This window comes from Acomys minous (genome assembly GCF_964271855.1).
Source record: "Acomys minous genome assembly, chromosome: 7".
Classification (NCBI taxonomy): Eukaryota; Metazoa; Chordata; class Mammalia; order Rodentia; family Muridae; genus Acomys; species Acomys minous.
Genome location: NC_140488.1, coordinates 20,290,361 through 20,309,742, shown reverse-complemented (window position 1 = coordinate 20,309,742; position 19,382 = coordinate 20,290,361). Strand labels below are relative to the sequence as shown.

At 43.9% G+C, this 19,382-nt stretch overlaps 1 protein-coding gene across 1 annotated transcript; it reads right to left on the bottom strand.

Moving 5' to 3' along the window:
- Positions 1 to 3,279: 3,279 nt before the first annotated feature.
- On the bottom strand, positions 3,280 to 7,530 carry LOC311602092 (uncharacterized protein; the record flags this gene model as incomplete). Its single annotated transcript, XM_084789773.1, has 3 exons — positions 3,280 to 4,302; positions 5,592 to 5,766; positions 7,192 to 7,530. The coding sequence occupies 3 exons, from the start codon at positions 7,528 to 7,530 to the stop codon at positions 3,581 to 3,583; spliced, it is 1,236 nt and encodes a 411-aa protein (XP_084645899.1). The 3' UTR covers positions 3,280 to 3,580.
- Between the last annotated feature and the right edge of the window lie 11,852 nt (positions 7,531 to 19,382).

The window sequence follows — 19,382 nt, the reverse complement described above, 5'->3', positions numbered from 1 at the left end:
CCACCCTCAGCTTGTTTTCTTATATACCCCAGGACCACCTACACAGGGATAGCATAGCTCACAGTGTTCTGGGTCCTCTCCCATCAACTATTAATCAGGAAAAGGCCTGAGACAGGTAAACTAGACCCAGAAAGACAAACACTGCATGCTTTCTCTCATATGTGTGTTTCATTTAGAGTAACCACAAAGCTTAGCCATCTAGTAAAAGACCAGGGGGGAGGAGCAGATCTTCCAAGGAAGAGGGAATAGAATATAGTGTTATAAAGAAATAAAGAAGAAACTAGTACAGAAGGATTATTTGAGGGGAGTGTCTCAGATCAAGCATCTGAGACCAGATAGGTCAGGAATCCTAGGAGGAAAATCTTATAATTCTGCTCAATGAACATAGCAATCAGATGATTTCTAATGGCTCCTAATTGCTCTACCCTCAATCTTCTTCAGATATGTTTTTCTTATAGTAGGTGGTAATTAACACAGAGAGCTACAACTGGGCAGTGCCAGATAGCGAGAAACTTTGGAGCACTCCGCCTTAAATAGGATATCTTTATTAAACCCCTCCCCTCAAGTGTCAGGGATCTATGCAAAAGATGAGGCTGGAAGAGCCAGACTGGAAGAGCCAGAGCTTATGCATGACTTCAATGAAACAGCATCTTTCAGGCACAACACAGATGACACACATATGAACTCACAGAGACTGTGACAGTGTGCATGACATATAGTGCACAGGTTCAAGCCAGACAAAATCCCAGCACGGAGGAGAAGCAGAAGCAGACACAGAGTCTCACCTCTAACCTAGAAACTGTTTCAATTGATACATGATGGGGGAAGGAAGATCAGAACGGTACAGGACACATCAACCTCCTCCAGGCCCCATGCTTGGAAGCGATTGTTCAACACAAAGCACACACCATGATTTTCGCGTGCTTTTTGTTTTGTTTGTTTTGGTTATTTGGGTTTATTTTTGTTATTTTTTCTTTTTTATATATAGAAGAAGAACATGAGTTGTGTGGGTAAGGAGGTGGAGGAGGAAAAGAGTATGCTCAAACCATATTGTTTGAAAAAAAAATCCCCAAGAGACATGCCTACAGCCCAGTCTGATGTAGGCAGTTCCTCATTTGAGGTTCTCTCTTCCTAGGTGACTCTAGCTTTGTGACGAGTTGTCAAAAACTTCCTATCACACACAGGTTGACAGGAAAGTGTTGCTAGCCATGTCTAAAACCATCACAACAAAGATACTGAGCAACAGGGACACCCCATGGCCATTTACTTGGTAAATGCCAGAAAGATGTGAGTTGTTAGAGCGTGTTTCCGCTTTAAAGAATCAGTCCTGAAAAAAAAAGAGCCACAGCCATCCTTCCCTCTTCCTGCCTGGGTACCACTGTGGCACTTGAAGTGACAGAGTGGACAAATGTCCCTGGAGATGAAGCTGCTGGCAAGCTGTCTTCCACTCAGGGCCAAGAGGCATCACTTGACTTTCTTAATGGATCTCATATTTGACTGTTTGAAGTCACCTCACAGATTGTTGCTCTTTGTGTCCAGCATTAGAGATGTCAATTAAAGGTAGACTCTTAATATATATTCATAAGTTTGCCGTATCTTAATCACGTGGATGTAGCCCAGACTAGATACCTGAGGCATTCTCTCCGACAGCATAAATGGTAAGTAACCAGCTAAATCAGACTAGTTAGCATGTGAGACGCGGGGCTGACACCGCTCAGCACAAAACCTGAAGAGAGCCTGGTGTGCTGCAGAGAACTAAAAAAGAAGCAGGAACTGGGGCCTGGAGAATGAGCCTTGATTATACTTAAGGATAGCCAGGTCAGACCTGGAGACAAGGTCTGACAGCAAACTGAGGAATGCAGCTCGAGTGCCTGGAGCTTCCTGGAGGAACAGTTTCCCTTCCAAATGTGACAGGGACTGCAGACACAAGGGGGTGGAGTGCAATGGTGTCCTAGACTTGTTTTGAGCCATGGGACACTGATTCTGCCCACTTTTCCCTTGCTGTTCTGGGTGAGCAAGCTTGGTATGTTAAGAAGCAAGCCCCACTGACTCCAGAAGGTCTGCTTGCAAAAACCTTACAGGACACACCACAGGTTCCCTCTACTCTTAGGACACAAGGCAAGGATGGGATGCCAAGCAGCGCATTCTTTGCATAGCTTTGTGAGAACAGGCTGCTCCTAGGTCCAAAATGGAGCCTTTCAGTGTTTACTGCCAGCTTAAAAGCTAAGCACCTGTTAAAATTTGCTCTGTGGTATTGAAAAAAAATGGTTGCCAAATGTGTGTGAGAACAAAAATGCAAGCATTTAACCTAAGGGATGCCACTGCCTTGCTAGAGTGCCAGGGACCAAGCTTACATTAAATAACTGAAAAGCCTCTCAGAGTCCCCAACCACCCTCCTCGAGTGCACATTACATGTTTTTGTTTTGATTCATAAGATGCAAGTCTTCAAGAAAATTAAGTCTGATACAGAGCAGAAACAGAAGCATATTTATTGATCAAATTGCAGTATTAGTAAAACATTGACAGCAAAGGGTTAATTAGCATTGGCCAACTCCAGGCCTAAGCGCAGCGAATAAAACAAAATTCTCATTAACATATCATAAACACAGGACAAACAAGATTATAACCTCAAATTAATGGAGAATAACCACACTAGAAGAATTAAAAACCCTGACTCAGTTAAAGATGTCGCTCAGTGGTAGTGTTTGATCTGCAAGCTCGAAGCTCTATGTTCACTCTCCAGCACCAGGAAAAGGAAAAAAACAAAAAACAAAAAACAAAACAAAACAAAATACAACTACCTGAGCTAGAGATTAGTGGCTCCATAGTAGTGTTTGATCTGCAAGCCGGAGGCTCTCGATTCACTCCCCCAGCACCAGGAAAAACCAAAACCAAAAATCAACCCGTCCCCTCCAAAAAATAACTCCAAAGCTGTAGCTCTGTGGCAGTGTCTGATCTGCAAGCTGGAGGCTCTCGATTCACTCCCCAGCACTAGCAAAGGAAATACAAAAGCAAAAAAGCAAAACAAAACAAAAACAAAAACAAAAACAAAATCTACCTAAGCTAGAGATAGCTCCTTGATACAGTGTGTGCCTTGATATTACTCCCCAGTACTAACTAGCAAAAGCTAAGCAGAACTAGCTGTGAGAACCATTTCCAGCAGTAAGGAAAATTAAACATGCATACCTATTGACACCTTAGTTTGGGACAGGACTTGCATGTCAACATTTTTCCATTTAAGGTATGAGCAATGTATATCATCTATATCCCAGTCTCACAGCATTTGTGAGGTGGGTACTGCTTGGGAACAGACAATATTCATATTAAAGGCAAAAAAAAAAAAAAAAAAGATCTTCCCAGGCCCAGAAGAATCACATGCAGGGCCATGGAGAATAAATGCATATGCTAGCATTGGTAAGCCTTGGAAGGTAGGATTTGCATCTACATAAAAGCAAAGGTCCACTCTAAGATGAGCTCAAGCAACATTATCCTTCCAAGACAGCCTGGTGCAGGGGGAGGCTTTTAGGAGGAGCCATCACTTTTCAAGGATCTGTTTCCATCCACTTTGCAGGCTGGTGAGCTATTGGCTTACATTGTGCGAGAGGTTCTCAGAAGCCCGGCTTGTGTGGCTTTTTAAGTGTCTAAGCAGGCTAGATTTATGTCTATAGTTTTTCCGACAGCGTTCACACACAAATGGTCTCTCTTTGGTGTGTGTTACTTTGTGTGCAACAAGATGAGCCTGCCCTCTAAACATCTTCCCACAGAAGGAGCACAGGCGAGGCTTCGAGTCGCCAGTGTCCACATTTTCTCTCAGGCCCAACATAAACATGAACTCCCTCTTACACAGCCTACATTGCTGTCTTTCTTCCTCAATATAATCTGCCTGTGGCACACTAGCGGATGCTCCCTCAGTAAGTGGGTTATTGCCCACAGCACACTCATGGGTATCCTCCTCCTGGTTCATGAGCCATTGCCCATTAATGCCTGACCCATTAAAGGACCCTGTACTGTCTCCAGGGCCCTTTTTGGCTACCTTTCTTGAGCGATTTTCCAGATGGCTATTATGTTGCTGCAGGTGAGCAAAACAGATCCCTGATTGAGCATTAGTGCCAGGCATCCCAGTGTGACCAGCCTGTGCGAGAGCCCCAGGGATGAGAGCCTGTGCTTCCATGGAGGTCCCTGGCATCTCTTCCACGCAGGAATTCTCGTTCTCCACAGGCTCCTGGAACTCGGCCAGTAGTTCTTCTGGGGGTTCTTCGCCAGGGGGTTCCAGATATTCATAATCTTTGGCTAAGTGGAAATCTGAGAGTAAATCAGAAATTGATCTTTTTGTTGTTGTTGTTGTTATTTGTTTGTTTGTTTGTTTGTTTTTCAACAAAGGGTTTCTCTGTGTAGCCTTGGCTATCCTGGACTTGCTTTGAAGACCTGCCTCTGCCTCCCTGTGCTGGGATTAAAGGCGTGCGCCACCACGCCTGGCTCAGAAATTGATCTTTGCTGACATGCAATCATCACTTTCCCCTCCCAACATCAATAGCTGAGAGAACAAAAGGAAACCATAGGTGCTACTGTGTGACAAAAAATAAAGAGAAAAGCCGGACAGTGGTGGCACACATCTGTAATCGCAGCACTCAAGGAGGCAGAGGCAGGCCGACCTCTAAGTTCGAGGCCAGCCTGTTCTACAGAGTGAGTTCCAGGACAGCCAGGGTCACACAGAGAAACCCTGTCACAAAAGAATCTAAATCAATAAATAGAAAAATAAATGCTCAGAGGGTGGGGGAAGCTCTCAAGTAGCACCACTGATAAATTGCACCGTTTTCTCTCCTTTCTTCCCTTGCTTCTTCTGAATTCCTTTCTACCTGGCAGAGCCTGGTAATTGTCCTATGTGCTCCCTACCCACTGCCATCCTAATGCCTCAGCAGACAGCATGTGTTCACCTCTCTTTCTTAAGTACTGGCCATTTGTACTGCTCCACAAGGCATGTGAGTTGCGATGGGTGCTAATGCAATGTATAGTCTAATTAGGCACCAGTCTTGACCATTCTAATGTCATCCTTGGTGACAATTCAGCAGCATGTGGCAGGTGCATATAGCCTTCAAATCCTGGGCAACCAAAGCCCCATTTCTAAGGCCCCAGTCCATTCTTTTCTTTACAGATTCTTCTCGCAGCCTGTGCTACCCAAAGTCACTAGCCGACCCCATCCTCACCTTCGGCTCCCACCTTCTACTCCTTCATATTGACTGCAACACCATCATGTGATGCTGGTTGAACTTGCTACTTACTGAAGGTATTTTCATGGATTTTTCACACTGCTTCTTTCTGTCTGCCTACCAAGGTACTGAGAACATCCAGACCTCCTGTCATAAGGCTGAGATTAAACTATTTGCAGAGAACCAAAGCAGATGGTGAGCGGAGCATAAACTAGTACTGGCATAAATTATGGTTGAAGAATACAGAGCTAAAGGTAATTTGGGAGTATATTTGACCATGTCTTTTATGTTTAGGGAACTGATAACTCAAACCTGACTCAACGTCATAAGAGAACTTGAGCTCTCATATAGAAGAGCAGAGGGTAAGGGAATCCTATGCCTTACCAATTTTCAGGAACTGCTTGCACTGGCTATCACCATCACAGGTCCTTGCCTGTGGTTCTTCCAGTGACATCTCCTGGGGCTCCTGGGGTGCCGGTGACCTCACACGCATATTTGATGGTGTGAGTAATACGCCCATCGACACCAGTTCTTCCAAGAGCATATCACGTATGTTGATCTGAGGAAATAATCAGAACCCATCATCACACTGCACGCGCAGCTACATTTACCTCACCGTAAACACATTAATAGTAGCAATGCAAGAGCCTTTCAGAGCTCCAGCAACCACTGGCAACAAGACCTAGAAAGGAGGCGGTGGGGTCAAATACATTTCATACTCACAACCGATTTATAGCTACAAGGCCACCTTTCAATTACTCAAGCACCAGGGGAAGCACATGGCTGCTTTGTTGAGCAGGACATGTCTAGACCCAGGAAGATTTTTGGCAACAAAATCAGGAAGGCAGAAAGAAAGCTAAACACTCATACTACCTTCAGGAGGCAGAAACCTTTGGCAGAGTCCTGTGCATGCAGCCAACTGCCCTGGAGCTGAAGCTCCTGCAAAACAGCCCCTGTCCCAAAGCTAAGATCATGAATCTCATCTGGCTGCTCCTGCCGCTTCCTCCTATGGACACTTCCCTGTGTTCAGCCATGCCTTCCATGAGCAGAGGCTTCAAGAAAGAGGTTCTGAACACGCTGCAATGCTGCCTCCCTCGAGAGGTCTTTTGAATATGCTGACGGAAGCTGCGACTTGAATTCAATGATCTGGAGATGAGGGCCTCACTCACAACGCAGTGCTCCTCCTAGGCTTTCTCCAATGCAGAGATGCTCCCTCACGTATTCATATAGGTGAAAAAGAGCCTAGCAAGAACCTTATGTTGTTACATATTTGCCTGTAACTTAGATGCCCAAGGGATGCATGACCAGAGGGAGAGAATATAGTATTTATTGTTCCTATTTGCCCAAGCCAGAGCTCATTGCATTGCTGCTGCTTAGTAGAGTCTTTAGGGTGAAGTAAAAGCAACTATCCACTTAGGGGTATCACATGACCAAGGGCAAAAGTGGTCCTAACATGGAAAAGCCTATGCTAATTCCTGACTGTCCTACCGTAGTGATGATAAGCAGAGACATAGGCATGAAACCACCTCATGGAAGACACTTCATGGTGTCTTCAGGTAAAACCATGTCCAAGTACAAACTTCCTAATAGTTCATAATGAGCTCTGTTCCCTTTTTTATATGCCTTCCAGACTCTGCCTGACTGTGCATTTTCAGTCTGTTCTATAAAGATCTGAAAAATACGTATCTCAGGCCATGCAGCACTTACAGTGATACTATTAGCAGCTTATGCTACCAAAAGTTTATTATCATTTACTGATAATAACCGAGGCGTTGCCGTTCGTGCCGTGTAGAGGGAGCATGGGCTCAGGTGCAGTGGAGACCCTGTGATCCCCCTGTGCCGACTCCAGCAGAAGAGAACATCAGAAGACTCTGGGGAGGGCTGGGGGGCTGTGGAAGGACACGGGGACACAAAGCCTCATCCTGAGCCAGCCGCCTGGCCACCCCCTTTGGTCTTAAGAACAAGACTCCAGCCCCTTTCTCACCCTGTTCTCTGGTCTCCCGTGCTCTCTCTGAAGGCCTTCGATGAGGGTGAACACTCTTTGTCTAGTCTCCAGGCTGAGCGCGTTCATCCTGGTCTCCGCGCCCGTGGGCAGAATATCCAGGAATTGCTCCAACACCAGCATCGCCAGGATCTGCTCCACAGAGCTGGTCTGCGGCTTCAGCCACTGGGAACAAAGCTCCCAGAGTTTGCAGAAGGCTTCTCGAGGCCCATCTGCTTCTTCATACTGGAACTGCCTGAAGCGCTGGCGCAGCCTTTCAGAGGCTGTGTCATGCTCTTGGGGCTGAGGGGCCCGTGTGGCAGAGCTGCTGGGTGCAGCCATAGCGCCTCTTCCTCTTGCCTGGCCTCTCACAGCTTCTCTTGGGCCTCAAGTCTCAGGTCTCAGCTCTTTGGCTGGGCCTTCAGCGGGGAGGCAACCTGCAGCAGAGGAGAGGACGCCATGAGAAAGGGGGCGCGGTAGTGGTGACAAGAGGACATGACCTCTGTCCTTCAGCTTTCAGAATCTGACAAAAGGTATGGACTCTTCTCGGAAGCATAAACGCCCATGTCCAACTCTGCACCCAGCTGCCAAAAGCTTTACAAAGCGTCCACCCAGCTCGCTTGATGACCTAACACCCGGTTCTAGCACTTTTTCTCTGCAGTAGCCTTCCTAGTAGCTTTTCTAGAAGAAAAATAGCACTGTAAAGGGAGAGGCGACAGGAAATGCTTCCGGAGTTCCTAAAGAGGGATACATACTGAGTTCATACCACATCATGTGCCAGGTACTATCTAAACAGCCTTCAGACATAAGTGTAGTTAATCCCTATTAGAATTTAGGAGCTGAGTTGGGCTCGGGTGCCCATGCCTGTAACCCCAGCACTCAGGAAGTCAGAGGCAGACTGATCTCTGTGAGTTTGAGGCCAGCCTGGTCTACAGAGTTCAGGACTGCCAAAGGCTACACAGAGGAAAAACCTGTCTGGAAAAAAAAATTAGGAGCATTTTTTTTTCCTTTGCGGTGTTGGGGAGTGAGGTACAAATACTAGAGCCCTTGAATTTAACTGCCCCGGGCCACAAGGACATTTGCAGAAGGAAATAAATGATAGGAGGGCTGAAAGCTGCCTGGATTTCTTGCATCCCTGCATGTAATTACCCCAGATGGCACGGAAATGTTCTTCTGGTGATCTGTGGGGTCACAGAAGTCGTCGTAGATGGTCTTCCCAGCTTTCAGGTCTGGTCACTACCGCTACGGTGTAGAGCTTCTTTCTCTGGCTGGATTTCACCGTCTGCTCTTCTTTCCTCTCTCCCTCTGTGCCTCAGTTCCTCTCCTTCTCCCTTCCTGCTTGCCTTTTTATTCTGTTCTATTCCTGACCTCTTCTCTGAAAGACTGGTCAGGAAAAACACTACTCACACCTCTCTCTCCACCCCCTAACCATCAAGTCACCTCCATCCTATCTTCCCCATAACATTTCCGAGCAAAGGTAAAGAGACACCTAGCCTTTGCGCCGGTGATTCATCACAGCAGTGTGACTGTCCAGTGGAAGGTCCTTTCAAATTAGCAACGAGGCCACTGGTCGCCTTGAGCTTCTGCCATTGTGAACCACACCAGCCTCAGACTGAAACTGTTGCAAAGAACATGGCCAGAGTTCATTCCAAATCATTAAAGTATAGCCAGTATTTCTACAGAATTCACATTGTATTAATGATTCTAAGTCATCTGGATATTATTTATTATTTTTAGTTTTTAAAATTAGTATGAAACACCAGGCGTGATGGCACACACCTTTAATCCCAGCACTCGGGAGGCAGAGGCAGACAGATCCTTGTGAGTTTGAGGCCAGCCTGGTCTACAAAGTGAGTCCAGGACAGCCAAGGCTACACAGAGAGACCCTGTCTCAAAAAAACAAACCAAAACAAAACAGAACCCCCAAATTATGTCATTTTCAAATTGTGTTTTAGTGATTCTTCTTTCCCCTACCCCACCCCCATTTCACTGCTCCCCCTAATGGCCCCTCCCTTTATACCTCCCTCTTTCCAGTCCTTCATGTCCTGTGTGGTTTTTGGCCCTATCTTTCCTCATAATCTATTAACCCTCTTTGTTTCATTTGTAGATTTCTGAGCTTTCCTTACATTTAAATCTGTTCATTTGTAGTATATGTATATCATATACTTATAGCTAGCATATACAAAAATACACTATAATCTAGGGTTCCGATATTAGAAAGAACATGCAGTTTCTGTCTAAATTTGGGCCAACCTTAATTAATATTAATATTATACTTTCCTGGTCCATCCATTTTCTTAAAATATTCATGATTTCATTTTCTTTAGAGTTGAATAAAATTCCATTGTGTACATGTATCACATTTTCATATTGCTTCTCTAATCACTAAAACAAGGAAATGGAGCCAGATAAGATGTTCATCAACAAATGAATGAGTAATGAAAATTACTCATAATTTAAAGGAAATATCATGCTGTGTATAACTTGTATTTAAATTCCAGATCATTTTACCCAAGGGTATTGAATCTGAAAAGATTACAGTATCCCAGAGCATGGATGAGAAAATCCATGGAACCCTAACAAGCATCTAGTTTCCTTGACTTAGACATCTAGGCTTTAGAATGAAACCCTATGGGCTTGGGTCATCCAAATTATGAACATGTGGTACATATAACATGGTGGAATTTTATTCAACCATAAAGAAAATGAAATTAGTAAAATAGATGGACCTAGAAGTATATGCAGTGGATGTAAACATGTTTTTGTTTTGATCTAAAGTGTGGGATGTGAAACAGACTTTCATGAGGGTGTGCAGTGTTTTTCTGACTTGTGAGAGAATAGGTGATGTTTGTCCACTAGAAAAGGAACTGCCTCTTGGAATAGTCTTTGCCAACTGATAAACATCCTAGTAAGAACTCTGAGATGTATGGATATATCTCCATACATATATCCAAAGCAAGAGGTGGGGCTCCAGCAAATGCTTCAAGATTCCAGGTTCTAGAGGGTTCCAGCAGCTGCGACTACAGTCACCTTTGCTGAATTGCTGGTTTGCTGTTCAACTGGTCTGCTGGAATCCTGCTGACTATGCCAGTGGAATTGCTCCAAGGAACTGAGTGTAAAAAGGTCTACTTCTCCTGTTCCCATTAACCTCTTTTCTCTCCTATCTATGGTAGGTGGGTTGGAAGGGAGGTATAAACATTAAAGAACCCCAAATAAAGTAGCTTTAAAAAATTCAAAGCTTACAAGTATAATATTAATCGAAGTGACTCAAACTTAGACAATAGCATCATGTTCTTCCTCATAAGGGGACCCTAGATTATAGTGTATTCATGTATACACTAGATGCATGTATATAATATGCATATATTACATATAAACAGATTTAAATGTAAGAAAAGGCCAGACATCTACAAGCACATTTAGCACAGCAGTAGTTTACATAGTAAGCGCTAAGCAAAGCATTGCAAAGAGAGATTGGGGTGACATTACTAAACAACCAGGGGGAACATATTAGGAATTTTGTTGTGTTTTTAAAATAAGTCTCATTAAATTTTTATAAAATAGATGTTGGAAATTCAACATTCCTGAGCCAGATGTAGTGGTGCAGGCCTGTAATTACAGTACTCTGGGAAGCGGAGGCAGGCAGATCTCTGTGAAGTCAAGGCTAGCCTGATATATAAAGTGAGTCCAGAACAGCCAAGGCTACACACAGTAACTCTGTCCCGAAAAAAAACAAGGAGGAGGAGGAGGAGGAGAAGGAGATGGAGGAGGAGGAGGAGGAGGAGGTGGAGGAGGAGGAGGAGGAGGAGGAGGAGGAGGAGGAGGAGGAGGAGTCCACATTCCTGAGGCCTTAAGCAGGAAGTTCTGGGCTAGCAGGAGTAAGCCCAGCTCCTAAGAATCCTAGGTCGAAGGCAACTTGAACAATTACACTCACGCATTACTAGGTAGAGTCTTTCCCCTTATCTGTTCAACATGACCATCTCATACCAAGCTGCAAACCCTTATTTCTCATCTCTAGTGTTCTCAACATATCCACCTTATTCCTACTCTTACTATTGTGTGTGGTGTGTATGTGAGAGTATGGGTACACACCTACGTTGTGGTGCATGGGGAGGCCAGGAGACTGTTTTTGAAATCTTTGAGATTCTGTCCCTTTAACCATGGGTTCTAAGGAATGGAAGCAGGCACGTGAGGCTTGTGCAGCAAGTGCTTTTACCTCCTCCCATGACTCTTTGAAACCTAAGGTTGATTTGAGCTCACATAATTGTTTTTACCATGACACGGCTTGCCTTCAAGTCTTACCAACCGTCCCACCCCAACCCCACAGCCAACAATGCCTCCCCAGTCCCTGTTCCATACCACTGCCAGCTCCCAGGGCTAAGCTCATATACCTGGCCTCCAGCCTTCTAGTGGATATCCATGTTTCACTAATACCTACTGACACTCCCTTCCTGCTCCTTCCTGCTCCTTCCCTCTTCCTAGGGGCTGCTAGAGACTTATTCTGAATCATTCTCTTCAGCTCCGGCTTGGATATTTCACAAACTGGGGACACCAAGGATTAACATCTTCCCTCACTAGCTCCTAGGCCTGACTGATCGGCTGTCTCCTTTTGTCACTTCTCTCCACCTGCCCCGTGTTACTGGCCTCCCAGACCACCAGCAAAGAAGCTAGGATTTTAAGCCCTTCTAAGAAAGGTGCCTCTTTTTTTTCCCAGTGGCAAAGGGCTCAGTGTCCCCAGGGCTGCATAGAATATGGCAGTTTTCTGCCTCTGGAAAATCTCACAGACAATTCTTTTCCAAAAGAAAATCTATTCCTGGGCAAGGCTGGCCAACAATTTTCACCTTAGGCTGCAAGAATCAGGTAAAGATCTAGCACCTCAGAGATAAAAAGGAGATACCACCACCGGCATCTCCTTCTCCACTTGGTGCTCACTTTGTGTCGCTATGGAAGTAGCCAGATTTCTATCTGTCTGGAATGTCTGTCCTCACTTGAGAGTCTGAAACTCACTCTTCCAGGTTCCCGTGCTCACCGTCACAAAGGAGTTGGTTTCTTCTTTTCCTCACTCTGGCTTCAATGCGGGCTTCACATTCCTCAGCCACATCTACCTTTTGAAGCTCCAAGAGAGCACAGCTTACCTTCAGGAGCCACTTTTTGCATACCCAGCTTAACAGGCTGACTTTTAGGTGCCAGGGTAGAAAAAGGTTCTAGTCCATGTCTCATGATCAGGTCGGGGTTAGTGAGCTCAAGGAAAGGCCAGGCCACCCACACAGTACTGCACTCAGTGCAGATGGCTTCCTTTAAATGTGAAGAACACATTGGCACCACAAAGACTCATGATTTAACCTGTAATATTACCATAGTAAGACAAAATAATCTCAGAGCACAGGGGGCAGAGGCAGGCAACTCTATAAGTTGAAGACTAGCTTACTTGTTCTGTTAGGCCTTTCAATCCTCCTTTTATTTCTCTCTTCTTTTTCTATTCAGCCAAAAAAAAAAAAAGACAGAAGCTAATTGTCAAATAAAAAAGTCAAAGTTTAAGCTTCCTGTGTGGACTTCTTCAGTGTCTCCAGTGCTCCTCAGCTCATCTCAAAATACTACACAAATATATGGACATTGAGCAAAATATTTGAATAATCTGCATAGTTTTTTTTGTTTTTTTTTGTTTTTTTAGAAATTTGGGCAATTAAAAAATTTTTTTTCGACACAGGGTTTCTCTGTGTAGCCTTGGCTGTCCTGGACTTACCTTGTAGACTAGGCTGGCCTTGAACTCACAGCAATCCATCTCTGCCTCCTGAGTGCTGGAATTACCACTGCGCCTGGCTAATTTTTTTTTTTTAATTCTAAGAACCAAGTGAAAATGAAAGCACATGTTTTTGAACCTAAGACATAGAAATACTTCCAAGAGGATGGTCATCGACAGCCTTATGAGTACTTATGGTAAGAAAGCCCTCAACTATATAACTCAGTAGTGCTCCACAAAGTATTAGGAAAATATGAAGCTAATGCAAAAGCAGTGTATGGAAAGAAATAACAGGGATCAGGGTGGTAAGAAAGTGTTCACTAATAGAATATTATAAAGAAAGAATAAAAGAAAAAGTTGCTTCATTATAATAGCAAGCTCCACAAACTCTTAACCGAAAAAACCTCATATAATATAGCACAATGTAATAAAATTGAAAATTAAGTCTGGACTCAGTGAGAGACTCCCTTCAGATAAAAATAATACAAAATAGGATGGGGATATAGCTCAGTGGCAGCATGCTTTCTCTGGGGCCCCTCGTTAGCATCACAAATAGAGGTTAGAAAGTTGAGAGTAAAGTGTGTGTGTGTGTGTGTGTGTGTGTGTGTGTGTGTGTGTGTGTGTGTGTAAGCCCAGCACTAGACAGATTCACGACCAATATTTTAAGCCACCAATGCTCCTCAAATCATTCCCAAAACTAGAAAAGGAAAGAACATTACCAAATACATTTTATAAAATTGCTATTACCCTGATACCAAAACTCAGGGAACACATCAAAAACTAGACCAATTTTCCTGATAGACATGAATGCAAAAATAATCTACAAAATATTTAATAACCAAATTTTACAACACACATTAAAAACTACCTTGGCCTTGTCAATGTAGATGCTAAGACTCACAGCCAAGCTTTGGACAGAGCACTGTGAGTCTTAAGATTGGGGGGCTAGAAGGACCCAGAGAGGACAGTAGGTCCACAAGTAGACCAACAAAGCCAACAAATCTAGGCCCAGGGAGACCTTCAGAGGCTGATGCACCAAGCAAGGACCATGTATAGAAAGAACCTAGACCTCCTGTTCAGATATAGCCCAATGAGCAGCTCAGTCACCATGTGGGTCCCCTAGTAAGGAGAACAGAGACTGTCTGTGGCATGGACTCTGTTGTCTGCTTTTTGAACTATTCCCCTGGTGGGGCTGTCTAGCCTGGCTTCAGTGGAAGAGAATGAACTCAGTCCTGATGCAACTTGATGTGCTGGGGTGGGTTGATATGAGGGTGGAGGGTCCCCCTTTTCTGAGAAGTAGGGGAGGGGAGATAGTGGGAAGAAGGAGGGAGGTTGGGACCAGGAGGGGATGAGGGAAGTGGCTATGATTGGGATGTAATGTGAATAAATTATTTTTAAACATTTTTAATTAAAAATAGACCCTGCCCTATGATCAAGTTGACTTCATCCTAGGGATGCAAAACAGCATACTTAATAGAGCAGATATAACCAGGAACAGGAATCTCATGATCATCTCAGTAGCTAAAGGAAATTTCTTTTACAAAGTTCAAAATCCCTTCTTGATAAGAGCACTGGGCACCTGGGGAGGCAGAGGGAGGCTGTGAGTTCAAGGCCAGCCTGGTCGACAAAGTGAGTCCACGACAGTCAAGGCTACACAGAGAAACCCTGTCTTAGAAAAGAAAAAAAGGTACTGGGGGGAAATGGGCATAGGAAAAAAACCACACCTCTACACAATAAAAGCTATGTACGACAAACCTGTAGCCAATTATAATAAATGGGAGGAAACCGAAAATACTTTCTCTAAAATTAAGAATCAAGGTTATCTACTCTTTCCAATAATATTTAATGCAGTGATTGGCAAGAGAAAACAGTAAAAGTAATACAAATAGGAAACGAAGAAGTCACATTTCCCCTTAGTCATAGATATCATGATCTGTTACCCTCAGGCAAGAGTGGGGACAGGACCCTATAGACCTTCTAGAAAGCTCTTAGACCTGAAGATAAACTCAACAAAGTACCAGACTATAAAATCAGCATACAAGAACTAGTAGTTTTTCTATACACCAATAAAGACCTTGTTGACAAGTAAACTGGGGAAGGGAGAACCCCATTCATTACAGCTTCATAAAAATAAAATAAGAGCTGGGTGTGGTGGTTTGTGCCTTTATAACTACAGCAGTCAGAAGTGGTGAATACCAAGCCACCCCCTCTGTTTATACAAATAATAAAATAAAATACCTAAGAATAAACCTACGCAAGGAGATAAAAGGCCCCCACAATGAAAGCTATATAACATTGCAGAAAGAAATAAGACCCATGAAAATGGGAACATTTTCCCACATTTTTGGATTAGCCAATTAACATTGTGAAAATGACATCAAGGCCAGAAGCAGTCTGCACGGTCAACATAATCTACATCAAAATGTCAATGGCATTCTTCACAGAACGAGGAGGAAAGAAATGTCTCAAAATTAATAAATAAATACAAAAGCTCCTTGATTTGCCATAGCAGTCCTAAACAGAAAAGCAATGCTAGAAGTATCACAATACCCAGTTTAAAATTCCACTGAAGAGCCAGGTGATGGTGGCACAAGCCTGAATCCCAGCACTCCAGGAGATAGAGGCCAGCTTGCTCAACAAATTGCATTCTAGAACAAACAGTGTTCTGGAACGCAAATGGCTACATGGGAAGCTCTGTCTCAAAAATAAATAAATAAATAAATAAATAAATAAATAAATAGGTAACTAGTATATTCGCTACAGAAATTGCTTTTTTAAATCCTTTTAAAATCCTTTTTTAAAAAGTAACAAAAAATGTAATAATAATAAAATTTAAAACTGTTAGAATTACCCCATGAAACAGGTACAACAGTAAATTTATATATAAATTTTCATATATATATATATACAGCCTACCACAGAAATGCTTTCATGTTCATATTTATTCCAGCACTGTTCCCAATAAACAAAATATGAAATCATAGTAAATGCCCATCAACAGATGAATGGATAAAGAAAATGTGGTATATATACACAATGGAGTTTTATTCAGCTATAAAGAAAAATAAAATTTTCATTAAACCAGATGGAACTGAGTCCTTTAGGCTGGCCACCAGGAGTTTGACCATCTCCAGTGAATACATCAACAACATAAATTGGATTTGTTTTTTTCGGGGGACCAAGGGTTGTTCAGAAGCGCGCTTGTGAGCTCACGAGGGGCAGTGGCGGGGGTGGGGGGGACGGGGAAGGTGAGGCGGGCAGGGAGAGGCGATGAAGCCGACTGGGAAGAGAGTGTGCTCGGGGTTCATTTTGTGACGTTCCCAAATAATAAAAATAATAGGAAAAAAAAAAAAGCTGGATGAAACGGTCCTACCTGGGATCTGAGGTAACTTAAATTACAATCACACATTGCTCGGCCGGTCCTCATGTGGTCAGCGTGGCTAACACACACCCAGCCAGCAGCATGCTCTGCTATTTCTCACCCCCTAATGTTCCCAAACCTCGTCTTTTATTTTATTTTTTACTTACTGTTGTGTGTGTGTCCACACTTGCAATGGCGAGCCTTGTCCTGACGGAGATGAGAGGACAACTTTCCTAAGTCAGTTGGTTCTTTCTTGCTATCACGAGTTCCAAGGACAGAATTCAATATGTCAGGGTCTCCCGAGCCGCCGCTTTTCACCTCTGGGACACCTCCAGGCTACTTCACTCTACCAGGACCATACAGTTTGAATCCTAAAGTTAGTAAGTCACACACTTGTTTTGACTCACAGTCCGCTTGTACTTTAAGGCCTTACATACAGCTCGCCTGCCTACAAGGCTCCTTCTCTGACTAAAGCAAACCCACTCTCTCAGACTCCACACGAAACAACGCTTCCCCAGTCGGCCCCTTTCCTAATTCCTAGGTTCACAGTGTACCTACCTGGCCTCCACCGTTAGAAGATTCACAGTCCTTAGCGACGCCGATGCCGAGCGGCCACGCTTCTCCAGCCTCTTCCTCCTCTTCCAAGGCTCTGGCCGGACTGGTGCGTGGCTCTCTCGTGTCTCACTCAGACACCTCCGGAGCTGAGGCCAGCAGGGGGGCGCTAAACACGACTCTCTAGTGCTCCTGACTGGCCCCCTTGCGTCACCTTCCGCCCTGAAGCGCCACAGCTCCTCACACCAGGCTTGCACACGTTGGGATTCCTGAGGCAAAGTAGCTAGCTTTTTAGGTCTTCTCCAGAACAGTATCTTCCCTCCCCACCAGTAAAGGGGTCCGAGTCCCGGAGCTTAGAAGCGTCTGGATTCAGCAGCCTTTGGTGTCGCAAATTTATAGTGCAAGCCTGAGCCTGCTCTGGGCTTGGGTACAGCAGTGAATATCATCACCTCAGCCTCCCCTGATAAGGATCTAACCCCTCAGGGATAGAAAGGAGTCTCACTGCAAACAACCCCTATCTGTTCGATTTGTACTCACTTATAGGTGACTGGCTGTCACAGCTTGGTTGGATTCCTCAGCTTCTCTTGGCTTCCTCAGCTTCTCGTGCCTTCCGAGGCTCAAAGTGAGCGGGTGCTGTCTACCTTCAGCGGGGCACGCTTTGCGCATGCGTATTAGGAACCAGTGTGGAAGTTTCCTTTCGAGTGTTCACTGAACGAGATTGAATTTAGTGGGGTCAACAAGAGGTCAAATCCAGCCATTCCATGCCTCTAACTGCTGGGTGGGACGGGGTTTTCCTCATGGGAAGACTGAGAAACTGACGCAAAGGCCTCAGAAACATTTTAACATTTTTTCAACAAAGTCTTTTTTGTTTGGGTTTTTTGTTTGTTTGTTTGTTTGTTTGTTTTTGGTTTTGTTGGTTTTTTTTTTTAGTTTTGGGGTTTGTTTTGTTTTGTTTTGTTTTTTTGGTTTTTTGACACAGGCTTTCTCTGTGTAGCTTTTGCTGTCCTGGACTTGCTTTGTAGACCAGGCTGGCCTCGAACTCACAGCGATCCACCTGCCTCTGCTTCCGGAGTGCTGGAATTAAAGGTGTGGGCCACCACGACCTAGCTTTTTTCAACTGAGTTGTGTTTTGACATCTTATTTACCTCTCTAAATTTTTTTCACTATTTGTTACTTTTATTTGAAAAGGATCCCCTCGATAGAAAATTCCGTTGAGAAGGTCTACTCATTCTAGCCCTTCTTTGCACCCGTACTTGTTTCCCCAGGTCCTTTCCCCTCAGAACAGAGTTCTTTGGTTTGATAGCACCTTCAAAAGAGGCTATTTTGGGAGCTGGAGAGATGGCTCCAAGGTTAAGAGCACTGTGGCTCTTCCAAAGGACCCGGGTTCAATTCCCAGCACCCACATGGCAGCTCACGATTGTCTATAACTCCAAGATCTGACACCCTCACACAGACATACGTACAGGCAAAACACCAATGCACATAAAATAAAATAAATAAAAAATTTTAAGTGACTATTTTGTGACACAATGGATGTTGGCACCCACAGTAAGAAGATATCTTGTTAGTCCTTGGTGAAGAGAAAGTAACAGATGTCTTTAAATCCCTGAGGCACATTTACAACAGTTTGGAGGGCTTTACTCCCATATCTCTGAAGGTGCATCCATCAAAAGGCCAAGCATACAATCCAAAGTGAAGTTGGTTTTTAAAGAAGCACAGTGAGACATACAGTTGACATTTTTTCCGTGAGTTCGAGGCCAGCCTGGTCTACAGAGTGAGTTCCAGGACAGTCAAGGCTAAATAGAGAAAAAAGAAAGAAGGAAAGACAATTTTAATGACATTTTATTTTAAGATATTTAAGATATTAAGATACCTTTCCCTACAAGTAGAGAAAAAGTTCGTCTCAACCTTCTTAATGCTGCTACCCTTTAACACAGTTCCTCGCGCTATAGTAACGCCCAACCATAAAAATATTCCATTGCTTCTTCACAACTGTAATTTTGCTACTCTTGTGAATCTGATTGATGATAAGGAGGCAAGAAAACACCTTTCAGCTCTGGGAATTACAAAACTGACTCCGTATTCCCTCCACTTGGGTTTAATATGGTCATGGGGCTAGCTAGCGGAGGTGATCATTGCATTAATGGACGGAGAAGGCCTCCAGCCTGAAGCCTAGGTGCCTAGCCTAAGGAATCCGTGCTGTCCAGCCACTGCAGCCACTGCTTGCCTTCTGTAGGGGACTGGTCCACGTAACTTCCTCGGGAATAAAATCCCCCATGTCAAATACTCTTATGTGAAATGAGTTTGGATATAATCTGTGCATATCCTTCTGCATACTTTAAGTCACAACTAGATTATTTACATACTATTTCTGCTGTATCTCATGTAAGATTTACCTCATCATAAATATTTAGGTAATTTCGAGTACAATTAATCAGCAGGTATTTTCAACCTCTTGGGTAAATATTATGATTATAGGATTGCATAAAATAAACTTCATTATCTCCATGTGTAAGTCATATTATAATTTGTGTAAAAAAT